A 25,916-nucleotide genomic window follows, 5' to 3' on the forward strand; every position below is an offset into this window, starting at 1 on the left:
ACACATCCAGATATACTGTGTGTGTGTGTGTGTGTGCGTCTCTCTCTCACACACACACACACACACAAAATGATCTGAGGTCTTGGCACCATGACAGGCTGGAAACATCTCTTTGTGTCAACAGCAGTTCTGGTACTTGTTGCCCGAGTTGTCAGCAAAACAAACTGTCAATGTGGTTGCACACGTGCGCGCACACACACGATCAGCTGATCTCCGGACCAGCTGTGCTCTTAACACACCTACACTCGGCAAGTGCTTTGTTCTCCTTTCCTTTTCCAATAAACAGCCAGAACTTTTGTCCATTCAGGCTTTCAGCCATGTAAAAATTCAGTTGTGTCTAGTTCACACCTACACACACTTACAGCTGACCGCACTAATGACAACGCAACCAGTACTCGCTGGTGTACTACAGCCGTACACTTCACACTCCAGTACTCGCTGGTGTACTACAGGCGTACACTTCACACTCCAGTACTCGCTGGTGCACTACAGCCGTACACTTCACACTCCAGTACTCGCTGGTGCACTACAGCCGTACACTTCACACTCCAGTACTCGCTGGTGTACTACAGGCGTACACTTCACACTCCAGTACTCGCTGGTGTACTACAGCCATACACTTCACACTCCAGTACTCGCTGGTGCACTACAGCCGTACACTTCACACTCCAGTACTCGCTGGTGCACTACAGGCGTACACTTCACACTCCAGTACTCGCTGGTGCACTACAGCCGTACACTTCACACTCCAGTACTCGCTGGTGTACTACAGCCGTACACTTCACACTCCAGTACTCGCTGGTGCACTACAGCCGTACACTTCACACTCCAGTACTCGCTGGTGCACTACAGCCGTACACTTCACACTCCAGTACTCGCTGGTGCACTACAGCCGTACACTTCACAACTCCAGTACTCGCTGGTGTACTACAGCCGTACACTTCACACTCCAGTACTCGCTGGTGTACTACAGCCGTACACTTCACACTCCAGTACTCGCTGGTGCACTACAGCCGTACACTTCACACTCCAGTACTCGCTGGTGCACTACAGCCGTACACTTCACACTCCAGTACTCGCTGGTGCACTACAGCCGTACACTTCACAACTCCAGTACTCGCTGGTGTACTACAGCCATACACTTCACACTCCAGTACTCGCTGGTGCACTACAGCCGTACACTTCACAACTCCAGTACTCGCTGGTGTACTACAGCCGTACACTTCACACTCCAGTACTCGCTGGTGCACTACAGCCGTACACTTCACAACTCCAGTACTCGCTGGTGTACTACAGCCGTACACTTCACACTCCAGTACTCGCTGGTGTACTACAGCCATACACTTCACACTCCAGTACTCGCTGGTGCACTACAGCCGTACACTTCACAACTCCAGTACTCGCTGGTGTACTACAGCCGTACACTTCACACTCCAGTACTCGCTGGTGTACTACAGCCGTACACTTCACACTCCAGTACTCGCTGGTGTACTACAGCCGTACACTTCACACTCCAGTACTCGCTGGTGCACTACAGCCGTACACTTCACAACTCCAGTACTCGCTGGTGTACTACAGCCGTACACTTCACACTCCAGTACTCGCTGGTGTACTACGGGCGTACACTTCACACTCCAGTACTCGCTGGTGTACTACAGCCGTACACTTCACACTCCAGTACTCGCTGGTGCACTACAGCCGTACACTTCACAACTCCAGTACTCGCTGGTGTACTACAGCCGTACACTTCACACTCCAGTACTCGCTGGTGTACTACAGCCGTACACTTCACACTCCAGTACTCGCTGGTGTACTACAGCCGTACACTTCACACTCCAGTACTCGCTGGTGCACTACAGCCGTACACTTCACAACTCCAGTACTCGCTGGTGTACTACAGCCGTACACTTCACACTCCAGTACTCGCTGGTGTACTACGGGCGTACACTTCACACTCCAGTACTCGCTGGTGTACTACGGGCGTACACTTCACACTCCAGTACTCGCTGGTGTACTACAGCCGTACAGTTCACACTCCAGTACTCGCTGGTGTACTACAGCCGTACACTTCACACTCCAGTACTCGCTGGTGCACTACAGCCGTACACTTCACACTCCAGTACTCGCTGGTGCACTACAGCCGTACACTTCACAACTCCAGTACTCGCTGGTGTACTACAGCCGTACACTTCACACTCCAGTACTCGCTGGTGTACTACAGCCGTACACTTCACACTCCAGTACTCGCTGGTGTACTACAGCCGTACACTTCACACTCCAGTACTCGCTGGTGCACTACAGGCGTACACTTCACACTCCAGTACTCGCTGGTGCACTACAGCCGTACACTTCACACTCCAGTACTCGCTGGTGTACTACAGCCGTACACTTCACACTCCAGTACTCGCTGGTGTACTACAGCCGTACACTTCACAACTCCAGTACTCGCTGGTGTACTACAGCCGTACACTTCACACTCCAGTACTCGCTGGTGTACTACGGGCGTACACTTCACACTCCAGTACTCGCTGGTGTACTACAGCCGTACACTTCACAACTCCTGCTGTTTATCATCTTGATGAAACAATTTAGTTAAACAATCCATGGCCTTTGTGCTGCAAATGCAAACCTCACTATTCTACTGAACGTGAATATTTTAGTGCATTATCTGCTCAGCCTGCAAGGTGACATATTACAGCGGATATAGAGTTACAGCGTGCAATTACTTTGTGACTTGAATCATTAATGGTGCAAGCGCTTCCTAATTAACGATAGAATTTTCATTTAACAAGGATATGCGAGATGACTACGAACGTCCTGGTGGCTGAGAGGTGTTTTTAATCCCACCTGTTCCTGACGGAAGTCTGACCCATCTCCCCCACTTCTAAAGGAATTCTGACCAATCTCTTCTGCTCCATCAGATACTCTTGACCAAGACGGCCAGCTCCCAAAGGAATTCTGACCAATCCCTCCTGCTCCCCAAGGAATTCTGACCAATCCCACCCGCTCCTGCAGACACTCTTGACCAATCCCACCCGCTCCTACGGACACTCTTGACCAATCCCACCCGCTCCTACGGACACTCTTGACCAATCCCACCCGCTCCTATGGACACTCTTGACCAATCCCACCCACTCCTACACATACTCTTGACCAATCCCACCGGCTCCTACAGGTATTCTTGACCAATCCCACCGGCTCCTACAGGTATTCTTGACCAATCCCACCAGCTCCTACAGGCATTCTTGACCAATCCCACCCGCTCCTACAGACACTCAACCAAGCTCACCTGCTGCTCCTACCGACTCTCTTGACCAATCTCACCTGCACCCCAAGGAATTCTGATCAATCCCACCTACTCCTACACTCTTGATCAATCCCACATGCTCCTACAAACACTTGACCAATCCTACCTGCTCCAACAGACACACTGTCCAATTCTGCCCTCTACCACAAGCACTCTTGACCAATCCCACCTTTTCCACAGACACCCTTGACTAATACACCCGCGCACTCTAACAGACACTTTACCTAATCATTCCCCCTCCTGCAGTTATTTTTGTTTGTACCTGCTTGCAAATCTTTTTGAATGAATTTAGTTGATTGGGTTTCCCAAAATTTGAACAAAACAGTCATTTAAAACTGCAGCGACACGAACCACAATAAAGCAGTTACTCCAAAATCGCCTCAATCCCACACAAACACTAGGGGGATTATTACAGAAAGTGAAACATTGATATAGCTGAATTGCAACCAATTGAAACCAACCAGCTCCCACCATCCCCAGCCACCCACAGAGCTAAAGAGGAAATATCGTCTCTAATAGCTGGAGGACTTTCCCATTTTAAAATCACCTCCATGATGCCAAATCAACATGCTATGTGTTCATGGAGTGGCTCACAGGAAGAGAATGAGGAAGGTGAAGATCTCAGGAGGTAAAGCGCTTGAGATCCCTGAGGGGTAGTGCGAGCTCACACTGCTACAACCTTGAGAGAGAAGAAAAAAAAAATAAAAAAAGCACACTCGACTTACAGCAGGCTTTAGAAAAGCTGATTTATTATTGCATAAAATACATCAGTGGACGTTGTGAAACATATTCCTGAACCGGAGAACAAAAGACATTGTAGGAAGTATTTTACAAAGAAGAAAAAATAAACAGGAGAACTAAATTATACATCAAACTAAACCAGGGCAGTATGATAATATGATATTGATACCGTGACAAAGCACATTTGAAGTCAGTCCACAGCACTGTTGCGTACATTGATAGGTTTGATAACTGATTTGATATTAAAACGTATTTTCTTCAGCGAAGTTCCTCCAGAGAAAAGCAGCTTCACCAGGAGCTGAAGTCTCCGAATCCTGTCATGCCTTTAGGCTTCTTAGCTGCTGCATCACTGCTGGATGGTTTGCTGTCCTGGTCGGTCGCTGAGCGCTTACTGAACACATGCAGACACAGGCACATTAATAGCCATTTAAAAAAAAAAAAATAGACAATAAGAAAGCAGAGTAATGAACGAGTGTGTGAGCACGGAAAAAGGCCAGTGAAGCTTGGTGTGTGTTGTGGGTCTGCGGCTTGTAAGGGACACAAACAGCGGCTTTGCTTATGTGTGCGAATGAAACCGAGAAAGAACAAGACCACAGAGCGAGTGTGATGACTTCACAACAGTTTTTGCTCTTATAGACTGTGTGTGTGTGTGTGTGTGTGTGTGTGTGTGTGTGTGTGTGTGTGTGTAGGAACAGTGGGACAGAAATCGGTGGGGTGCTGCAGGATAATTATAAGGACGTCCCACTGCTTCCACTGTAAGCCTCGCTCATATCCTGAACCCCTCTGAGCAATGTTACAACCCCTAAACACCCACCTGCCCACTCACACACACACACACGTTAATCAGAAACTGGCACTACCTAATCCAATCCAAAGCCGCACGACGTTACAGTAATAGAAGCATTAAACAGAACCAGAGCTCTAAAAGCCGAGTGAAAGTTTTTCAGGAGCGGATTTGGCGAAATCGCCGTTTCTGCCTCGTCTCGCTTTGTAATATCTAACTTTATAAAGCGTTTCCCCCCCAGTGGTGGCGATATATAAATAAGTTTTCTTAAGAAGTACAGAGGGCTGTAACAGTCAGGATTTAATCTCGTGATCTGCTAATGATGGGGTGAAACCTTAGAGCACCTCATGAGGCTGCGTTGTAATAAAGGAGCACTGATTCCCTGAAACAGCACTAACTCCAGCTCTGGCTCCGCCCCGTGTATCTCAGACTCCTTTTCCACACACACCGAGTCTTTCATCATGTCACACACACTGTCCTGGGTTCCAGAGATATACTGATATACCAGAGATATACTCCTAGATATACTGCAGTGTGCATGTGTGCATCTCTGTCTGTCTCTGTGTCTCTCCCTCCGTCTGCATCTGTCCGTCTCTGAGTCTCTCCCTCTCTGTGTCTCCGTCTGTCTGTCCGTCGGTGTCTCTCCCTCTGTCTGTGTCTGTCCCTCTCTGTGTCTCCGTCTGTCTGTCTGTCCATCGGTGTCTCTCCCTCTGTCTGTGTCTGTCCATCTGTGTGTCTCTCCCTCTGTCTGTGTCTGTCCATCTGTGTCTCTCCCTCTGTCTGTGTCTGTCCATCTGTGTCTCTCCCTCTGTCTGTGTCTGTCCATCTCTGTGTCTCTCCCTCTGTCTGTGTCTGTCCATCTGTGTCTCTCCCTCTGTCTCTCGGTCCATCTGTGTCTCTCCCCCCTGTCTGTCCATCTGTATCTGTCCCTCTGTCTGTCTGTCCATCTCTGTGTCTCTCCCTCTGTCTGTCTGTCCATCTCTGTCTTTCCCTCTGTCTGTCCATCTCTGTGTCTTTCCCTCTGTCTGTCCATCTGTGTCTCTCCCTCTGTCTGCATCTGTCCATCTGTGTCTCTCCCTCTGTCTGCATCTGTCCATCTGTGTCACTCCCTCTGTCTGTCTATCTCTGTGTCAATCCCTCTGTCTGTGTCTGTCCAACTCTGTGACTGTCCCTCTGTCTGTGTCTGTCTATCTCTGTGTCTCTCCCTCTGTCTGTGTCTGTCTATCTCTGTGTCTCTCCCTCTGTCTGTGCATCTCTGTTTGTCTGTCTGCGAGTCTCCACTTGTGTCTGTGTGCGCGCCTCTCCACCTGTATCTGTGTGTGTGCGCGCGCGTCTCCACCTGTGTGTGTGTGTGTGTTTGTCTCCACCGGTGTTGCCTGTGTGTGTGTCTCCACCTGTGCGTGTCTGTGTCTCTGTCTTTGTGTCTCCATCTCGGAGTGTCTGTCTCCATGTATCTGTCTTTATCACAGTCTTCATCTGCGTCAGAGTCTTTGTCTCTGTCTGTTTCTCTGTCTGTGTCTCTCTGTCTCAGTATCCATACGAGTTGCTGTACATCTCATCTCTGTCTGTCTCCATGTGTGTGTGTGTGTGTGTGTGTGTGTACTTACGTGGCAGCCATGTTGATATATTTGCCCACTCCGGCTCGGTATGCTTTGGGTTTTTGTTCCGTTTTAGCTTTGCTGAGTGATGCTGAGGTTTGGGCTCTTTCTTCTTCTTGCTTTTGAGCCTCCTTCTCCCGCTCAGCTGCAATCTACCACACACACACACACACACACACACACACACACACACAGCTCACAACAGATCGGTCTAAGGTGACAGATCATATATTACAAACACTGAAACCCAGTACACACTCAAAAACAGAGTCTCATAACACACACACCCCCCCCCACACACACACAAATACACACCTGTGCATCTGCCTCCTCATAAGGATCCACAAACACACTAGTGCTTATCAGCTTAATCTCGGTCTGTGATTAGGAGAAAGAGATGATCAAAAGAAAAAAGTGACAGCATGACACACACAAATCTGGGATTTTAAGAGGATTAGCATTGTTTTCTAGTTATTAGTGTCCCAAATAAATAAGAAAATACTTCTTCGTAAACTGGGTTATGCTGACTAGAACTAAATCGAACAACTACACTCCCATCCAAAACTACTGGAACAGCAAGGGCAATTCATTTGTTTTTGCTGCCGACTGAAGACATTTGTGGTTGTGATCAGAAGTGCTTTCTAAGATGAACAACCAACTTTTATATAAAAAAACAAAACAAAACAAAAAACAACCCCGGATCTGAAATCAGACTGGAGCGTTTACTTCTCTTCCCCAGGCACGGATTCTTAAACAGTGCCAGATAATGCGTCTGCCTCGTAGAGTTCAGGGGGGAAAAAAAGAAAGAAGAGAAAAAAATTAATAAATAAAGGCAAGCGAAAAAAAATAATAAAATAAATAAATAAATAAATAAATAAATAAATAAAAACAAATGATAGGTTTAGAGGGTGAAAGCTGTGCGAGTCTGGGGTAATTCCTCAGAGAAATCCTCTTTCACGGTAAAAGCTACAGCATGACTCAGTTCAGCTCCTTTGAGGATTGAGGCGATGTGAAAGAAAACAGCCGGAGCTCCGAGGCGTCCATTAAGCACAAAATGACATGCCTTGCTCCATTAATGACATCCGTGCACCACTTTTCAGACGCACGAACGTCTCGAGTGAAGGAAAGAAAAGGGATGCTCCGAGTACCTTGGGTTTATCCGTTTTAGGATCGCTTTCCACGTTCTCCATGGCTGTGAGGGCCTCGAATCCACCCACCACCCTGACAGAGAGATCAGAAATCTGTGTTAGCGATCATCTCGAAGACTCCGTGTCACCGTCTCTAGAGAAACGGCACGGTTTCCCCAATGCCGCATTAAGAAAGCTCAAACAAATGCGCTGTATAACTCGAGAGAATTGAAAACGGCCGCTGATGAACTAGCCAGCGATGATGAGGAATATAACTTCAAAAGGAGCCCCAACTACAGCTAATAAACCAGACATAACAGGAGACGTTTATTTTTGAAAACACTGTCTGGTAAATCAACAGATCTTTACTGAGTTTACGTATCCAGGCTATTTGTTTGGTTTTTTTCAGCGACACACATGCTGACGAGGTCATACGCTCAGCCTGCTTCTCATTGGCTGTCATTGCTAAACAACATTCCCACTTGATATGTATTGATGTGAGGTGAAGTGACGTAGCATGATGCTGTAACTGTAGCTCGATACGTGATCCTGAATCCCGAAGCCTACTGCACTACAGAAATCATCCCGAGGACCTTTCAAGAACCATCTACATAACTGTACTACTACGCAGCTGAAATCTCCACCCTAATTGGTCAGAATGTGTCGATTCATTTTCAATACCAGCAGCTCTTATCGGTCCCTCTAGGATTTTGAAATTTTGCGACCGCAGAACGCAACGCAGAATCAAGCTAACGCCGCAATATTCTGAGAGTGTTCAAATTTCAAAATGTTCCCCGCGGATTTGGGCCGAGACGAGACGCGTCTAGACGCGCCTTCGGGCCGGAGCGCTCTTCGGGTCACGTGAGTCGAACATGAGTACAGCTAGAAAGGTCTCGTTTACCAAACAAACATCGCTGTGAGAGACCGCGCAGAACAAATTCGCACGACTGCAATTTCGCCAATTCGAGTAGTAGGTTTCTCATATTTTCTAGACAGAAACGCTACAGTCACTGATGAATTCATTCTCTCACATACAGAATACTGGAGTTTTACTGTCCAGCTGTTCCTGCAGGGCCTCGGGTTACTGGGGAAGATTTCTTATTTGAGGATTGTTTGGGCTTACAGAAATCTCATAGGCTGAAGGTCAAGGGGTGTGTGTGTGTGTGTGTGTGTGTGTGTGTGTGTGTGTGTGAGAAAGAGAGATTGGCTTTACGCAAGGATGTGTGCCTTGCTGAGACTGTATAGTGGTCTGTGTGCAAGGTTTTACAGTGTTTACAGTACAGTATATCAGTGTATGTGTAGACAGAGTGGTAGTGTGTGTGTGTGTGTGTGTGTGTGTGTGTGTGTGTGTGTGTGTGTGTGTGTGTGTGTGTGAGAGAGAGAACAGAAGCCGTTGGTCTGGACTTATGCAGACAACTCTCTGAATTCCTCAGCATGTGAGGGAAATTACTCATCTTTACTTTGTAACAGTTTTGTTCTTGTTCCGTTTCATTCTCTTCAGAGGATAACGCCTAAGAGGTCCATGTCATATCACTGAGATCAGTACAGAATGTTTGTCTGCTTACAGAGACACAAACATGTTCTTCTGTTCTAGGTGCGTCTGCTCACCTTCCAAGATCCTAAAACAAAGCCTGTTTGAACTGCCTCAAACCGCCTCTTATCCGTACACAGTGTGTCATGCTCTGCGTGTGTGTGTGTGTATATATTATATATATATATATATATATATATATATATATATATATATATATATATATATATATATATATATATATATATATATATATATATATATATATATAGTAGTGGTTCAGCACAAGCTCTTCAGAGCGCTCTCATTATTCTATCCTGCTTTATTCTATCCTGTATCAACCATCTTTCTGTAATAAACCTTTTTACCTTCAGAGGACGAGTCTGCGAGTGTTGTCTAATTTCCACGACAAGCTTTAGCCAAAGGATTATAATTCATTGCTAAATGGGTAAGACTGTCACACACACACACACACACACACACACACACGTCTTCTGGAATGTTCTGACTAAACAGCACACATGCTTTTACCCAGAATACACTCTACAGGGTGAGCACAGCAAACATGACATTTTACTCACACACATTACAAGACAAACACACAATCGTTGCGAACGCACACACAGAGACACAAGCAGAGGGTAAAGTGTTAATTTTTTCATCACCTGCCAAATACGGTGTGTTTTCGGTCCAGGTATGTGCACGACCGGAACGTTATAAAGCTGCAAAAAAAAAAGGAGGGGCAAAAAAATATATATATTACAACAAGCTTCAGTTTTATTGTTTGTTGATGAAACACACAACAGAATTAAAACACTCACAACTGAGATTTGTTGGTGTTGGGCCCGGAGTTGGCCATGCTGAGCACGCCACGGCCTGTGTGCGAGAGATTGGGCTTGAACTCGTCCTTAAACGGCTTACCCCAGTACGACTCGCCACCTTTCTCACACACACACACACACACACACACACACACACAAAGAGAGAGAAAGAAAGAAAGAAGCGAAGGAATCGGTTAGGCAACTAATCCCTGAGGGGTGCGTTTATTTATCATCGGCAGTGGTCCATAGACGATAAAACATACGATCACGTTAAAGGCGATTAGCAGATTTTTTTCCCCCCTGTCATAACCGCATAGCAATGATAATAAACACAATATGGCTGAGAGAAATGGATTTAATTGCTCACGGCAAAATATAACTGAGGAGTTCGATCGGCGTGACAAACATCATAAAAGTCAACGCCGCAAACGCAAATGAGAACCGCAGGGTGAAAAGAAAAAAAAAGGAAAGAAAAAACAAACAAGGGCATGAGGAGAAGCAGTTCCACTATTAGCGCCGAGTTCGTCTCTTCTAACAGCTCCCATGATGATGGACATTTCACATCCGCCCCTCTCTGAGACCAACAGTTTTTTTCCTATAGATTTAGCAACAATCATTTAAAAAGAATATTCCGGCATTTTCTATACTAATTCACCGACACCGGTAGTGTATACGTGATCGACCACATAAAACAGGCCTTGTTTATCTTTCACTGACGTTGTGAGTTACATAAGCCAAGGTGAACTAGAAACGGAAGTGGCTTTGGAGAACGAGCGTCTGCTAAATGTTGTAAATGTAAATAAATAAGCAATTTAACCTCGAGTACGTAATCCATATACAGTCACGTGAAAAAAAATAAGTACACCCCATGGAAATTGGTGGCTTTTTTGACATATTTGGACGAGCAAACATTTGATCCTCTTTGAAACAGTGTCTATTAATAAAGTTGACTCACTATCAAACGACGCATACGATTGACATTGTGTAGTAATTTTCACAATTTAAAATGTACAAAAAAAAAAACAGGTCAGCATGGAAAAAGTAAGTACACCCTTACATTTATCACACCTTCAACTCCAGAAAATTAGAATCAGGTGTTTAAGATTGTGTGCCGGTGATTAAAACCTGCTTAGGGAGTGCGGGTGGAACCGGTCTTATTTATACGCCTCTCATATCTAGTGTCTGGTGTTTCCTTTGCTGCTGAAGTGCGTGGTGTCATCATGCCAAGATCTAGAGTTCTGTAAGGCCTTCAGAGAAAAAAAAAAACGTTTTAGATGCCTATGATTCTGGCGAGGGATTTAAAAAGATCTCAAACGACTGCCAGTTTGTCCAGGACTGGCCATCCCAGCGAATTCAGCCCAGGAGCAGACCGTCTGATGCAAAAAGAAGTCTCCAAGAACCACGAAATTTCATCACAGGATCTGCTAGTAAGTCTCGCAACTGCTGGTGTCAAAGTGCATGCTTCTACAATCAGAAAGAGATTGCACAAATTTGAGCTGCATGGGAGGCGTGCCAGGAGAAAAGCTTTTGCAAGACTACAGTTTGTCAATGAGCATATAGGCAAAGACCAGGCCTTTTGCAATAACGTGCTCTGGACAGATGAATCAGAGATAGAGTTGTTTGGCCACAGTAACAGCAGACATGTTTGGCGCACACTAAAGACAGCTTTTCAGGAGAAGCACCTCATACCAACTGTGAAGCACGGTGGTGGAAATGTTATGGATTGGGGTTGCTTCGCTGCCTCAGGGACTGGACAGCTTGCATTCATTGATTCAACTATGAATTCTGCATCATATCAAAGAGTGCTCGAAGATAATGAGAGGCCATCTGTCTGAAAGTTGAAGTTGAACCAAAAGTGGACCTTTCAACAGGATAATGATCCTAAGCACACGAGCAAATCCACCAAGGAATGTCTCAAAAAGGGGAAATGGAGGGTTATGGAACGGACGGCCTAGTCAAAGCCCGGATTTGAATTCCGTTGAAATGTTGTGAGGGGATTTGAAAAGGGCAGAACATGCAAGAAAACCCTCAAACATCTTGCAACTGAAAGAATACTGCATGGACGACTGGTCAAGAACTCCAGCAAGCCGATGTCCGAGACTGGTGGACAATTACGCAAAACGCCTACGTGAAGTTATTTCTGCTAAACGGGGCAATACTAGCTTCAGAGACCAAGGAGGATATTCTTCTGTGGAATAAGTAACACCACATCTATTGATATTTCTCTTGAATAGATGATTGAAAAGCAAATTTTCCTTGTAGTTTTGTTCAAGTATATCAACTTCATCAACAGGCACTGTTACAAAGATGATCAAAGTCTTAATAACAGTTTTCCAATAGGGGAAAATCTTCAGAATAAATGGATTTAAAAAAAAATTAAAAATTGGTGTGCAGTTCTTTAATAAATAATAGACTATTAGCACTGGCAGACTGCTGTGGTATAAGATGGACCGAATTTAATATTGAACTGATACATCAGTCGGGCTTTGCGTTAAGCAAACTGAAATAGGAATATCTTTAGGCTTTTCAGATGAGAACTGAACACCACGCCATCGTGAGGGTTTTCCACCAGAATAAGCTCATCCTGAAAACCCCCAAAGCAGGCAGATTAATTAACTCGTCATACACCTCAATCAAATGCTCAGCAGGTGGGCCAGCTCTCAGCAAGGCACAGTGTGTGTGATCATGCATCCATGCTCCCAACACAGTAATTCTGCACCTAAATCACTGTTAGAACTGAACTAGCCAAGACTTCAGCAACACACTTATTGCAACATAAACGCCTCGACACACTGTGACCTTTGATTAGCACCCCCTCCTTCACAGCCTAACAAATCCAATAACGTCTCAATAAAGAAGCTGATCCGAGATCAGACTCTCGCCGGCGCTCTCGGCAGCTGCCGGCGTCACGCAGGGACGTGTTTACCGCTCACCGATCTGCCTTTTCAAACACCGCGTACCCTCGTAAACATTACCCCGGTGATATTTCTGCATAATTTATGGCCTGGTTGACATTTCCTACCCTCACCACGCCACTGAGTTGATTAAATAAATAAATAAATAAATAAATAAATAAAAAGGAAGGGAAGACGTTCTAGGAAGTGGATGAAATTCCCTGTCAGTGCAAATCAAACAAGCCAAGAAAACAAGCTGCAGCAGAGATCTCACACGGTCTATTACACAACCAAATAAACACAGACATGTGAGAGGGTGATAATGTGTTTTGTTGCGTTGTTGCATCTGTTCGGAGTTCCGCTTATTTCGAGACAGCTCGAAGAAGAGGAACGGTTTGAAACACATGCGACTTCACAGCTGATCGACCAGTCTATCCACAGGACTAATCCCGGGTTCATACGGGCGACAGACGAACAGACAGACACACGACTATTCGCTTCTCATGCGAGTTCCACAATCCAGAGTCAAGCCTGAGGGATCTAAAAAAAAAAAAAAAAAAAAAAACTTTTTAAAAAGCAAATTATGAATAATTAATTGTGCTATTGTACCATTTCCTACACAAATACACACACGAGAAACAACAACCACCCATGACTAGGTGTGCTAGGGGTAAATAATTAATCACAAGGAGGTGTGATGCTACTCTGAGTTACTGTTACCACTCTGAACTTTCCAACAACTGCAAACTATTAAAGAGCAGCATGTACTTTTTATCCATTTATAGTTACATTTAATGTAATGGAAGCTAGTTCATGTTATCACTTATATTACAGCAGCTATAAGCAATCGTTCAGTCACCTCTCCCTCTCTCCCTCTCTCTCTCTCTCTCTCTCTCTACGTTCATGAGACGAATAACTGCAGCTTGTCATGTTACTGAAATTGCTTTACTTCTGACTCTTCCAAAGCAAGTTTAGACAATACATGAGCCAGGAAAGACAATTACACAGGCTTTGTTGCCAGCCAGCAATGAGGGAATTATATATATATAAAAAGAAACCTCCTGCAGCACTGTTTAGACATTCATACCGGCCATGCTGGATTTAAGTGCCAAAACTAAGACGCCGCCCAGACACCATTTAAAGCGCGCAAACCTGCAATTCCGCTACGCATCTCTAATATGCAGAAACACACACGCGCACAAATTATTCAGGCGTAGTGAAGCAGAGAGGAGAGTTCCTCTTACTCCTCCCAAGGCAAGGTGACCTCTCCTGCATCAACTGCCAGAAAGTTACACTTACCGTCCTTTCAGTTCCAGAGGGTAGGGTGAGAATTAACTCGAGAAGCATTAATTCGCTGCACTGTGTGTGCGTGAGAGAGAGAGAGAGAGAGAGAGAGAGAACGCGGCCTACAAAGAGAACTGTATGGGTACATCTTGTTTTTGTAATGATTAGACAACTGTACATTCATTAAAAAAAAAAGACGAAAAACAAAAGAAAGGAAAGTTTCCAACACTGCAAACATCAGTGAAGTCAAATAAAAGTGAATGGGGGGGGGGGGGGGGGGGGGGTCAATAAAAAATTTTTAATTTGATTGGTCAGAAGGAGTGTACTATTTTTGTATAACAGAACGGCTCATTATAAATAAATAAAAATTTTTTTTAAAAAAACACTTTCTATTGATGTTCCGTTCTATTACATAATCGTTTCTATAGTAACAGCTGGTTACTACACATGATCTAGGACCAACAATAAATGGATTTAAAAACGTTAAGCTCAACTTGGCAAAGTGGAGCTTCTCATCGTCCCTGCCTGCACCTCAATCAACCACAACCTCACCGTACAGCCCGGCTCGACCACAATCGAGCCAACCAGGAGAGCCAGAAACCTTGGCGTGTCTCTTGATGACAAATTGACCTTTACAGACCACATTTCAACAACTGCACGGTACGACACCAAGAAAATCAGACACTATGTCACAGAACAGGCCACACAGCTACTAGTCCAGGCTCATTATCACAAAACTGGACTACTGCACCTCACTACTCCCGGGGCTCCCAGCCAGCTCCATCAAACCCCTTCAGATGATTCAGAAAGCAGCAGCACACCTCGTCTTCAACCAGACCGACAGAACCCATGTCACACACCTCTTCATCTCCTTCCACTGGCTTCCTGTAGCTGTCCATATCAAATTCAAGGCCTCGATGCTCACATACAAGATCTTGTCTGGAACAGCACCCCTCTACCTCAACTCTCTCCTTTAGGTTTATGTTCCCTCACGCAACCTGCGATCAGTTAACGACCGACGCCTGGTAGTGCCTACTCAGCCAGGCACGAAGTCCCTTTCCAGAACCTTTAAACCGACTGTCCCTCAATGGTGGAATGAACTTCCAACCTCAATCCGGTCAGCAGAATCTGTCACTATATTCAAAAAAATGGCTAAAGACCCACGTCTTCTGTGAACATTTAACTAACCCCTAACTCCACCCCTCCCCCCTTATTAAAAAAAATAAGTAAATAAAATAATTTCTGCACTTAAACTGGCTCTTACACCTCTACTCTGTGCACTTTGCTTCTCTAGAACTCAATAAAAAAAAAACCTTGCATGGTAGCACTACTAGTTCACTTGATATATCACTTTGCTTTCCTCCTTTGTAAGTGGCTTTGGATAAAAGCGTCTGCTAAATGAATAAATGTAGGATGTAAATACGTGTTTTGTTCTTTAACAAAGAGACATGTATAATCGTTGATAAATCACTGATTGTGGTGATGCTTTTTTTTTTGTAAGGAGACACTTATTTATTGATGGAAAGAGTAACAGTCAGTACTTTTTTTTTTAATCAGTCACAGTGCTTAGTAAAAGTTTCCCAGCACAGGAACAGGTTGAGAACAGGAGTTTTACGCTTTCCGGTTTCTCGGGAGCGCGACGTCGTTCGTTAATAAATTAAACACGGGCAAAGCTCAGAATGTGATATGAAAATGAACCACTTCTGGGACTCCACTTTGCATCGTGCCGCATCACACCACCCCAGCATGGATTATTTTCATATAACCACACGGTTATTCCATACGCACATCCATTTTCCATACCGCTTATCCTACACAGCGTCCGGGAGGAGCCTGGAGCCTATCACAGGGAACTCGGGGCACAAGGTAGGGGACACCCTGGACGGGGGGTGGGGCTGGCAACCCATCGCAGTGTATAATCTCAAACACACACAACGGACATCGTGGAAATGCCAATCAGCCTACAACTGATTTGCACTGGAGGAGGAAACCCCTGAATCACGGGGAGAACATGCAAGCTCCAAATACACAGGGAGGAGGCAGGATTCGAACCCCCGACCCTGGAGGTGCGAGGCAAAAGTGCGAACCGCATGTGCTTCATGGTTGCATTATGTTCAGCTAGCTGGAATTTCGTTTCTGCTTTTCCTCTCAAAAATACATCAAAGCTCATTATAATTTAATTATCAGGTTAGTTAGTTTTTGTTTTCCACACAATTCTGTGTAAACTCGAGACACGGTAGTGCGTGGTGAAAATCCAAGAAGGTTCCAGAAGATCCAGCGGTTTCTAAGATGCTCAAATACTCAGCCTGTCTAGCACCAAGTACCATGTCAGTCAGTCACATTTTCCTCGTTCTGATGTTTGATATGAACATTAACTGAAGCTCGTAACCTGTATCTGCATCGTCTTACGCACTGCGCTGCTGACATTAAAAAAAAAACTTAAAAAAAACAACAACAACAGAAACCCTGCATGAATGTGCAAGTGTATAGGTGTTCCTAATAAACTGGACGCTGAGAGAATATGAATAAAAAATAAATGAATAAATAAATAAATAAATAAATAAAATTATACTGAAAGTACTAATGTAAACACTGTGTTGTATAAGCTACAGCATCTAACAGCAGCTTTAAAAAAAAAAAAAAAAAAAAAACACGCCTAATAGTTTGCGAAACACAAGACGTACCACTCTACTACCCCACCGTGAGCTTTGTTGTCTGGAGTCAGCAGTGCTATAAAAACTGTTTATATTTTTGATAGTGTGATATTTATATATAATTCGGGTGTAAAGATATTCAGCATCAGGGAAATAAAAACTGCTGCAGCTCTACTGAAGGTGTGAAACTCTCACTTACAGCAGCATGTGCTCACAAAACTGAGAATACACCCGTGAGCCGTACACTCAGACAGACCAGAGAACAAAAAAAACCATAATATCCAACACTGTTTTCCCACCTTCAACTGTTTCATTCCTCCTGCTGCTAGCTGGTGCATGTTTAATGATGCTCACGCTATATATAGTGCACTGTTTTCTGAGGCTGTGCTTCTGCATCATGTCTGTGATTAAAGCTTAAGCACTGTAACCGCCCTCCTTTATTCTACCGTCATGAACACGGTGCGATTTTTACAACCCGGTACAGTCCTACAATTAGCTCCGTGCTATTCACCCTCAACACCGGCACCTTAAAGTCCTTCCTGACTCGGAGGCATGGCGTAATTAAATAGGCTTTTAATCCTCTGCCATCCTTAAATGTTTAGTCAGCAGCCACTTCATCACCCTGTAAAATTAATCTCCAGCAATGATACACTTCATAATGGATCCATGAGCAAAATGGCCCGAGTTATTCTCAATCTCTCTCTCTCACACACACACACTCTTTTGATGTTTAAGCACAGATATGAAAACTTCATAAGAGCTTGACGTAGAACACGCTTTTCCGAGCTGAACGGTCAGCCTGGATAAGCTCCACTCAAAAACCCTCACCGCGGACCGGATATGTTCCGCAAAGGGCGCCAATACTTACGGAGTTGACGAATAACACTTGCAGTGAATAAGATTGTAAGCGTAAACATATTGGCAAGTTGTGTAGGTTTATTTCAACGTCATATTTCCACACCCACATAGTTAGTCTTAAACTATTTCCAAAAATATTGGCACCCCGGCTTGTATCTTGGACCCGTTTTCGCTTGATGGACTGTTTCTCAAACTATCTGAACCACTCGTAGCAGCACCACACACACACACACACTTTTAATTGGCTTACAGTCTTCTGGGGTTAAATGTCTTCTTTTTTTTTTTTTTCATTGAACTACACTCGAAAAATGTACACTTTCCATCCCTGCCTCTGTGGACAGTGTACTGTACCTTCTAAACCAGGGGTGTCCAATCTTCCCCGGAAAGGGTCGGTGTGGGTGCAGGTTTTCATTCCAACCAAGCAGAAGCCACTCCTGAGTCTATCGGAAGCCAAGATCAACCGATCACACAGGTGGAATCGGGTGTGCCTCCTGCTCGGATGGAATGAAAACCTGCACCCACGCCGGCCCTTTCCGAATGAGATTGCCCACCCCTCCTCTAAACAGTCAGTGAGTGTGTAAGAGTACACGAACACGTCGTTACCTGTACCGGTGCCTGTCGGGTCTCCTCCTTGAATCTAGAAAACAGAACGCAATCAGATCAGATGATTAATAAATATTCTAAACGCAGCAGCTCCTGATGAAGGGGTCAGACATTACGATCTATTTGGAGTAGTCTAAATAACATGACAGTAAATACTGCATGCTCAGCTGATACGGACTTAGCCAGAGACCAGAATAGAATATTTTCTGGAGTACCAGAGATGTTTTGACCCTCTACCATGTTCTGAGGTATGCAGTATCATTTGTTCAACACAGTACCTCTGTATGTACAGTCACTGTATGTATTGCTCGTGTTTCATCAATATTGAAAATACGATATCTGTATTTAAAAGTGCATAAGGTAAGATTCGTTTAAAGATTAGACCCCCCACAAGTTTAGGTCTCTAATGGTTAAATAGGTTTGACATTTGAATGCATATTCATGTCGAAATTTGCATTTTAAATCATAGCATAGCTGCTTATACTTATAAAGCGATGTACATGGTTTTACCGTACATGTCGCTATATAATTCTTCAGCTTTTTGGAAGGATGAACGTGTATGGAATTTTTCAGCACAGGAAACAAACCAGCACCGTGGCAACTCTGGCAGCGCTAGCAGGACGAATACTACACTAAACCCTGATACATTAACGAGATCTGAATAATAATGATGATTTTTTTTTTTACTTTAAGGATACTTTATGGGTGTACAAATGGGTGAAGAAACTGAAACACAGGCATCCGGATTCATGATGCGTGATGGACGCGTTAAAACATGTTTTCACGAAGCACGCATGACTTGAGATGTGGAACCCACAATATTTAAATCAGTATGTGGCGTGTGGTGTGTGTGTTTTTTTTTTTAAACTCTTACCATGAAGTTTCTAATGGAGCGGTGAAAGACGGTTCCATCGTAGTAGCCTTTCTTACACAGCTTTATAAAGTTCTCACTAGCTTTGGGAATCTGAAAGAAGAAACATCATAGCTTCAACAAAAATTCAATATGTTTAATAAATAAAAAGAAATCTTATTGTTCGGAATTGGATTTTTTGTTTTTTAATAACTTGACAACTGACGCTTGACTAAACCCCTCCCCTAATCTCGCCTTGGCGACTGTAACCGGGCACTTGGAAATTGGGTTTCAGAGAGGTTGGAGGTTTGGGAGTGAAATTCGAGACGTGGAAATTCATTTTCTGAGGAAAGAGGAGAGGTGCAGGATCTGATCCGACATACCAGTTTCAGCCCGTTCCAAATAAATAAATAAATAAATAAATAAATAAATAAATAGATAAATCCACATGCAACCAGTCGATTCTCGTCAATGCTAATGGAGAATATTTCAAGGTCATTAATGCAGAAAAAAATGTAATACAAATCGATCGATGTACTTTTGACTTGGCTAATATTAGACAAATATTCCGTTAGCATCAGTTACAATATTCATTAGGGATTCCACAGAAAGATTTCTTTTTACTTTCCTGTGGAAGTCAACACTCGGACACGTCGAAACGCTGAAAACGTCGGACGTCGCTGTGTTTTTTCACGTTCGAGCGCCGCATTTCAGTGGAATCGCCTAAAAATCCACCATCGAGCTGAGTTTTCGCGATTGCCGCTGCCACCCAGCAGTTCCTGACTGCATCTTACTCTCTTTGATGCTGGAAATGATGGAGCACCATCCCGAAGGTTTAGTTCTGGATGGTTAAACTGTGTTTTTAAATTTCTTTTTAAACAGGTTTTACCCCTGTTTTCTCCCTACACCAATTCCTGCCAATTCCCACGAACCGGCCAGCGCTACGACGGCTACCTACCAGGAGGGTGGAAGCGAACACCTCCTTCTTCTGGGACACACGAAGCCATGCTAATGCTCAATCACAGTGCAGCGTGACACACTGACGAATACGTGACGCATACGTGTGGTTGTGGTATCGACAGGATTTAAACTCGCAATCCCTGGACAATAAAATCTATTAAAATCATTAATCACGATTCATTTTTTAAAAAAATGATAAATAACGAGCTGGGAAAAATGACGCCTACGATAAATGTGACATTTTAGGAAGCTGGTGACTTCACGCACTTTTTAGACAGCCTCAAGCTGTAATATGTTCAACGCTGCCTTCATCAGATGTAGCGCCGGTACACGACGGGGTGGAGCTTATGAAGAATAACGAGACGGGTTGCCAAGATGAAATGTGAAACCATTCAGCACAATGGATTTCCAATAACAGTGCTCAAGAACATGTCTATATGACCTTGACGCAGTGATTCAGCTGGAATTTGGAAAACAGCGAGGGAACGACGTCACAAGAGTAACAACTCTCCGAAGAACGCCGTGATCCCGTATGAGTGCTTAATTCGATTTGTTGGATTTTCAATTATTTACCAAAAATAATGTCCGTTTAAATCGATGGTGCTGCATAAACACGACTGCATTGAGACAAATAACTACCGAACAAGACGCTATAAAAGGCTTTAAAGCTGTTAGGAATGAGCGGAGACTCATGATGCTGTAAAACATATCACTTCCCTTTTCCCCAACCATTTTTACCCATAAAACCAGTCGTGTTAATGATTAGCGTTCCAGGTATAACGAGCTCTCCATTCCTTCAGCTCATCTCCATCCCTCGCTAGAAGGGCTCTTTTTTTTTTTTTTTTAATCAATGGTTAATAAAACACTTTCTACACCTACGAACGGCCCGTCACCGAGCGGATTTCGATTAAAAGTTTGTGCGCCCTCAAACGGGGTCAAAAGCGTAACGGTGTAAGCAGAGTTTTAATCTCCCTGATTAAAACACGCGATCAATCAATCAAGAGAATTTATGCCAAAAAAAAAAAAAAACAACCCAAAGAAACAAGCTGTTTGAAAAAGATACAACATTTTGTCCAATTAATTTCCACGCTTTAATGGGAACCCGCACAGGAACACTTGGCTCGGGGATCTAAAATATAGCTGTAAATCAATGGAAAAAAACAGAGAGGTTAGAGGAGTCAAAAATAAACGCTGAGCCGCAAATAGAAGAAGAAAAAAAAAAGCAGTGTGGTCAGGAGAGTGGAGGTGGGACCTAGGGGAGGAGTAAAGGGGACAAAAACAAGGGAAGGATAGAAGAGAAAGGAGGGACGTTTTCTTATCGCTTATTTTCTTCGTCCTGATTTGACGAGAACGCAGCCAATGAAAACAAGCGAAAGCAGAACCTAGTTACTGCGGCCAAGACTGCAGCGGGTTGTCTCTATGCCTGCCAGGCAGCTTTATCTCAGCCACACACACACACACACTCACACACTCAGGAGGGTTGTGCTTGTTTTTATAATCAAAGACAGGATGCAAGACAGACAGAGACAGAGAGAGAGAGAGAGAGAAAGGAAATAAGATCACTTGTATGTTTTGGTGTGATAACTCGAATCTTATGAGTGTATGTGAACCTTCTCGCTCTCTCTCTCTCTCTCTCTCACACACACACACACACACACACAATATGCAGGACTCAAGGCATTATGTAAGTTAAAAAAAAAAACCAATAAAAAAAATGTTAAAAACCACAAGCATGTGCTGTTACAGGAATTTTTCAATAACTGCAGGTCCTGAAGTGTTTTATTCCTCTTATATCACAGCAGCATGCCAACAGCTCTTTATTAATTACAGAGCACCACATCGTGCTTTTTATCCTTTTACAGTTACATTTGAAGTTGTGGAATGTCTGCAGGACGAGTTAGTTCCTGTTATCACTTATATCATAGCAGCTATAAAAACCCACCCTTCCTTCACTGGCCTTTCCTGTTTTCTCCTTTTTTAAAAAAAAAATAAATAAAATAAAATAAAAAGCCCCCAAAAAAACACGTTAATAAGATAAAATACGCAGCTTGTCATGTTATCGAGAAACCACAAAACGGGACATTTTCTGGCTCGGTTACGAAGCACCGATACTGGAGACTCCTTCCAAAAAAACCTCAAGCAAACATCTCCTTACAGAAGACATCACCATGTCAACAACGGTGTGTCCCTGGTAAGTGTGCTGTTGCTATAGAAACCATAACATAACAGAACGAGCACTTGAATATAAAACTGATTGGAATTACCGTCAGTGCTGCTGTTTGAGAAAACAACAAACAAACAAACAAACAAGCCCACACTTTCTGACCAATCAGAATTGAGAATTCAACAACACTGTGGAATCTTGATCACACTTTGAAAAAAAACAACAAAAAACAACCTGTTTTAATCCTAACATTGTAGCTGTTAAGGCTGTGTATAAATCCCACTCTACTGTATACACACAGTCAGTGAGGAACATCGCAGCTGTGTCCAGAGGAGCATCACTCCTCAGAGGAAGCTTTCCACCTAGTCATAAATTATAAACAAAACCTTCACGAGGATGCCCACGAGTACGAGAGAGAGAGAGAGAGAGAGAGAGAGAGAGAGAGAGAGAGAGAGAGAGAGAGAGAGAGATTATGATACACGAGTGGCTCTACAGCTGTGTATACACCAACATGGACGCATTTCTGAGAATGTTCACATGAGCATTTCCTTGTATCGTTTGAAAATAAAGTTTATTATCCACACTAAAACACACGCTGACTCCCAGTTCACCTATTCACACTACACACTCTTTTTATGAAGAAACTACATACTTCTGAGTGTGTACTTGCAAAGAGTAAGCAAGTACTGGGACATACTGACACGTCATGTACGGGAGGAGAACGTTGTTGCCGAGTTACGCGCACCGTCACTGTAAACAAACTCCTCGCTGTATTTCAGCTTCCCTCCATTCGTCCTTCCTTACAGAATTTATACATCATTTCATTTACCATTCCCTTGATTTATTTTTCTCCATTTCATTTATACTTAAGTTTAAAATGTGTTCTTACACACACACACACACACACACACACACTCACACACTCTACTCTCTCGCTTTCCACCCACACAGTCGATGTATCAGCCAATCAGGACACACCTTTACCTGCGGCACTAAAAGCCCTAAAGCTCCTCCCCTCACCACAAGAAGAAAATGACTTATGCATGTTGGCGAAAATGGAGAGAATAAATGGATAAAAAGACAGAGTTTAAAGAGAAAAAAAAAAGACTATTTATATAATCAGAAAGAGTACGCAGTAAAAATGCAGAGGACAGTCGTACGCCAGCGAATACAAAGCACCTGTAGTGTTTATACTGTACTCAGCTCTGCTCAGATCGAACACAGAGACCAAAAGGGTTAAATGAACTCTTTAAATTCTCCCTGTGGAAAGTGAGGGAGCTGGATCACATGACCGTTCGTGGATACAGCATGCCCCTGCAACACCACAAAGTCACACACTGGCATTTTAAACTCAACAGAAATAACCGCTCGGTACTGAACCACGCCACGACAGCGCCTACAGAAAGAACCGCCACTAAGACGGCCCAAAATATCCGCTGTAAACTTTCTGCTGCTGTTTAGTGTTCTTCCTGAATCTGCGCTCTCGCTCACCGGGCGTGAGCACGCAGCTTCGGCAGCATCGCCACTAATCGCGCAGCTCTGTGGAACTGATCGCGCAGCTCTGTGGAACTGATCGCGCAGCTCTGTGGAACTGATCGCGCAGCTCTGTGGAACTGATCGCGCAGCTCTGTGGAACTGATCGCGTAGCTCTGTGGAACTAATCGCGCAGCTCTGTGGAACTGATCGCGCAGCTCTGTGGAACTGATCGCGCAGCTCTGTGGAACTAATCGCGCAGCTCTGTGGAACTAATCGCGCAGCTCTGTGGAACTAATCGCGCAGCTCTGTGGAACTAATCGCGCAGCTCTGTGGAACTAATCGCGCAGCTCTGTGGAACTAATCGCGCAGCTCTGTGGAACTGATCGCGTAGCTCTGTGGAACTGATCGCGCAGCTCTGTGGAACTGATCGCGCAGCTCTGTGGAACTGATCGCGCAGCTCTGCGGAACTGATCGCGTAGCTCTGCGGAACTGATCGCGCAGCTCTGCGGAACTGATCGCGCAGCTCTGCGGAACTAATCGCGCAGCTCTGCGGAACTAATCGCGCAGCTCTGTGGAACTAATCGCGCAGCTCTGTGGAACTAATCGTGTCGCTCCTGTTTAACGAGCTGTAATGTAAAATTAGTTGGCTATTATTTCATTTCAGCAAGAATCTTCGACACCAGTGCCGCTTCATAATAGTGCTCCTGAAAGTAACTCGTTTAAGACGTTGCCATGGTGATAAACTGGGACCAACACCCCCTTGTTAGTGGAACAGGGTTATTAGAGGACGAATTATTTAATCTACACAACATCTGCCTCCAGCGTTCAGAGTCAGACTCTGCCTTGTTCGCTCATGGTGTGATCTGATCTGTATACAGACAGAGAGAGAGACAGAGAGAGTGCGTGCGTGTGGGAGACAGAGAGAGAGGGAGACAGAGACAAGGAGAGAGAAATGGTGAGAAAGACAAAGCCAGTGAGAGAGAGACAGTCAGAGAGACAGTTAGAGAGATGGTCAGAGAGACAAAAAGAGAGACAAAGAGAAAGAGAGAGAGACGGTGAGAAAGACAAAGCCAGCGAGAAAGAGAGACGGTCAGAGAGACAGTCAGAGAGAGAGACAGAGAGAGAGATGGTGAGAAAGACAAAGCCAGGGAGAGAAAGAGAGACAAAGACAAAGTCAGAGAGACAGAGTGAGAGATAAGAGGAGAGTAAGAGAGAGAGAAGCCGAAAGACAGACACACAGAACTATTAAGATGTATAACGAAAGATCCAAGAATACAAGAAGAGAAAGACAAAAATAGACAGATACAATGAGAGAGAGAGAGAGAGAAAGACAGAAGTATACAGGAGAGACAGACAGCAAGAATAACAGAGAGACAGACAGAAAGATTGTGTGCGTCAAAAAATAGAGCCTGCCTTCACCTGCTTACACAGACAAACATTCTCTCTCTCTCTCCGTGTGTGTGTGTGTGAGAGAGAGTGCGCAGTAAAGCCGCCGAAACCAATTTCACACTCTGAATACTATTCAAATCGCCGGAATAGTGACATACTGAAATGTTTAAGCGCTCGAGTTTGAATTTTATTCTCCACCGAGGAACTTCTCAGATAAATGACTGAGCAATTACTGACTCTGTAAAATCGCTAGTAATTATTTCATTAAATATTACATTTTATGAGCAATCTGTGAAAGAATGCGACAGCCCTAGAGTCTCGTAGGGCAGTGTGGAAACCTCAGGTGCGTACGTGTGTGTGTGTGTGTGTGTGTGTACCTTATCACAGTGCAGCTCCACGTTCAGGTCTCCTTTGTTGGTGTGGAGGCGGACGTAGCCTTTCTTCTTCACGTACTGGTAGCGCACTGTATCGTCTGCGATAGCGTCTGAACACACACACACACACACACACACACACACACACACACACACACACACACACAGGACAGAAAAACAAGAATTTATCATTCTTCAGACGCAGAAAACTCTCTCTCTCTCTCTCTCTCTCTCACACACACACATAGAATCCTCGAGCATAAACTCAATAGTTCTCGTTCGGTTTGTTTCCCTGCAGGAATATAAGTATGTAATGATATAAAGATCGGAGGTGAAGGAGGATTCACTGAGGGAGCGTCATACCTGCTTCATGTGTGGTGGCTGGAGTCATAGCAGTGGAGGTGAAGGAGGCAGACACTCGACCTGTGGAGTAATGAGCCTAAAACAGAGTGACACACACACACACGATGATGGTGGGGTTCTGAAGTGTCGTATATGCAT

General features: G+C 44.3%; 1 protein-coding gene across 1 annotated transcript in view; it reads right to left on the reverse strand.

Moving 5' to 3' along the window:
- Nucleotides 1-4,039: 4,039 nt before the first annotated feature.
- Nucleotides 4,040-25,916, reverse strand: part of ppil2 (peptidylprolyl isomerase (cyclophilin)-like 2) — a 37,529-nt gene continuing 15,652 nt past the window's right edge. Inside the window, exons 11-20 of the mRNA XM_017452123.3 lie at nucleotides 25,779-25,854; nucleotides 25,419-25,525; nucleotides 19,077-19,166; nucleotides 18,203-18,236; nucleotides 9,910-10,027; nucleotides 9,754-9,810; nucleotides 7,579-7,651; nucleotides 6,746-6,808; nucleotides 6,440-6,582; nucleotides 4,040-4,439 (exon numbers count right to left, since the gene is read on the reverse strand). Of these exons, the coding sequence (XP_017307612.1) occupies nucleotides 4,337-4,439; nucleotides 6,440-6,582; nucleotides 6,746-6,808; nucleotides 7,579-7,651; nucleotides 9,754-9,810; nucleotides 9,910-10,027; nucleotides 18,203-18,236; nucleotides 19,077-19,166; nucleotides 25,419-25,525; nucleotides 25,779-25,854 (864 nt within the window). The 3' untranslated portion in view covers nucleotides 4,040-4,336. The remainder of the gene's footprint in view (nucleotides 4,440-6,439; nucleotides 6,583-6,745; nucleotides 6,809-7,578; nucleotides 7,652-9,753; nucleotides 9,811-9,909; nucleotides 10,028-18,202; nucleotides 18,237-19,076; nucleotides 19,167-25,418; nucleotides 25,526-25,778; nucleotides 25,855-25,916) is intronic.

The sequence above is a fragment of the Ictalurus punctatus genome, chromosome 22 (assembly GCF_001660625.3).
Source record: "Ictalurus punctatus breed USDA103 chromosome 22, Coco_2.0, whole genome shotgun sequence".
In the NCBI taxonomy this organism is placed as follows: Eukaryota; Metazoa; Chordata; class Actinopteri; order Siluriformes; family Ictaluridae; genus Ictalurus; species Ictalurus punctatus.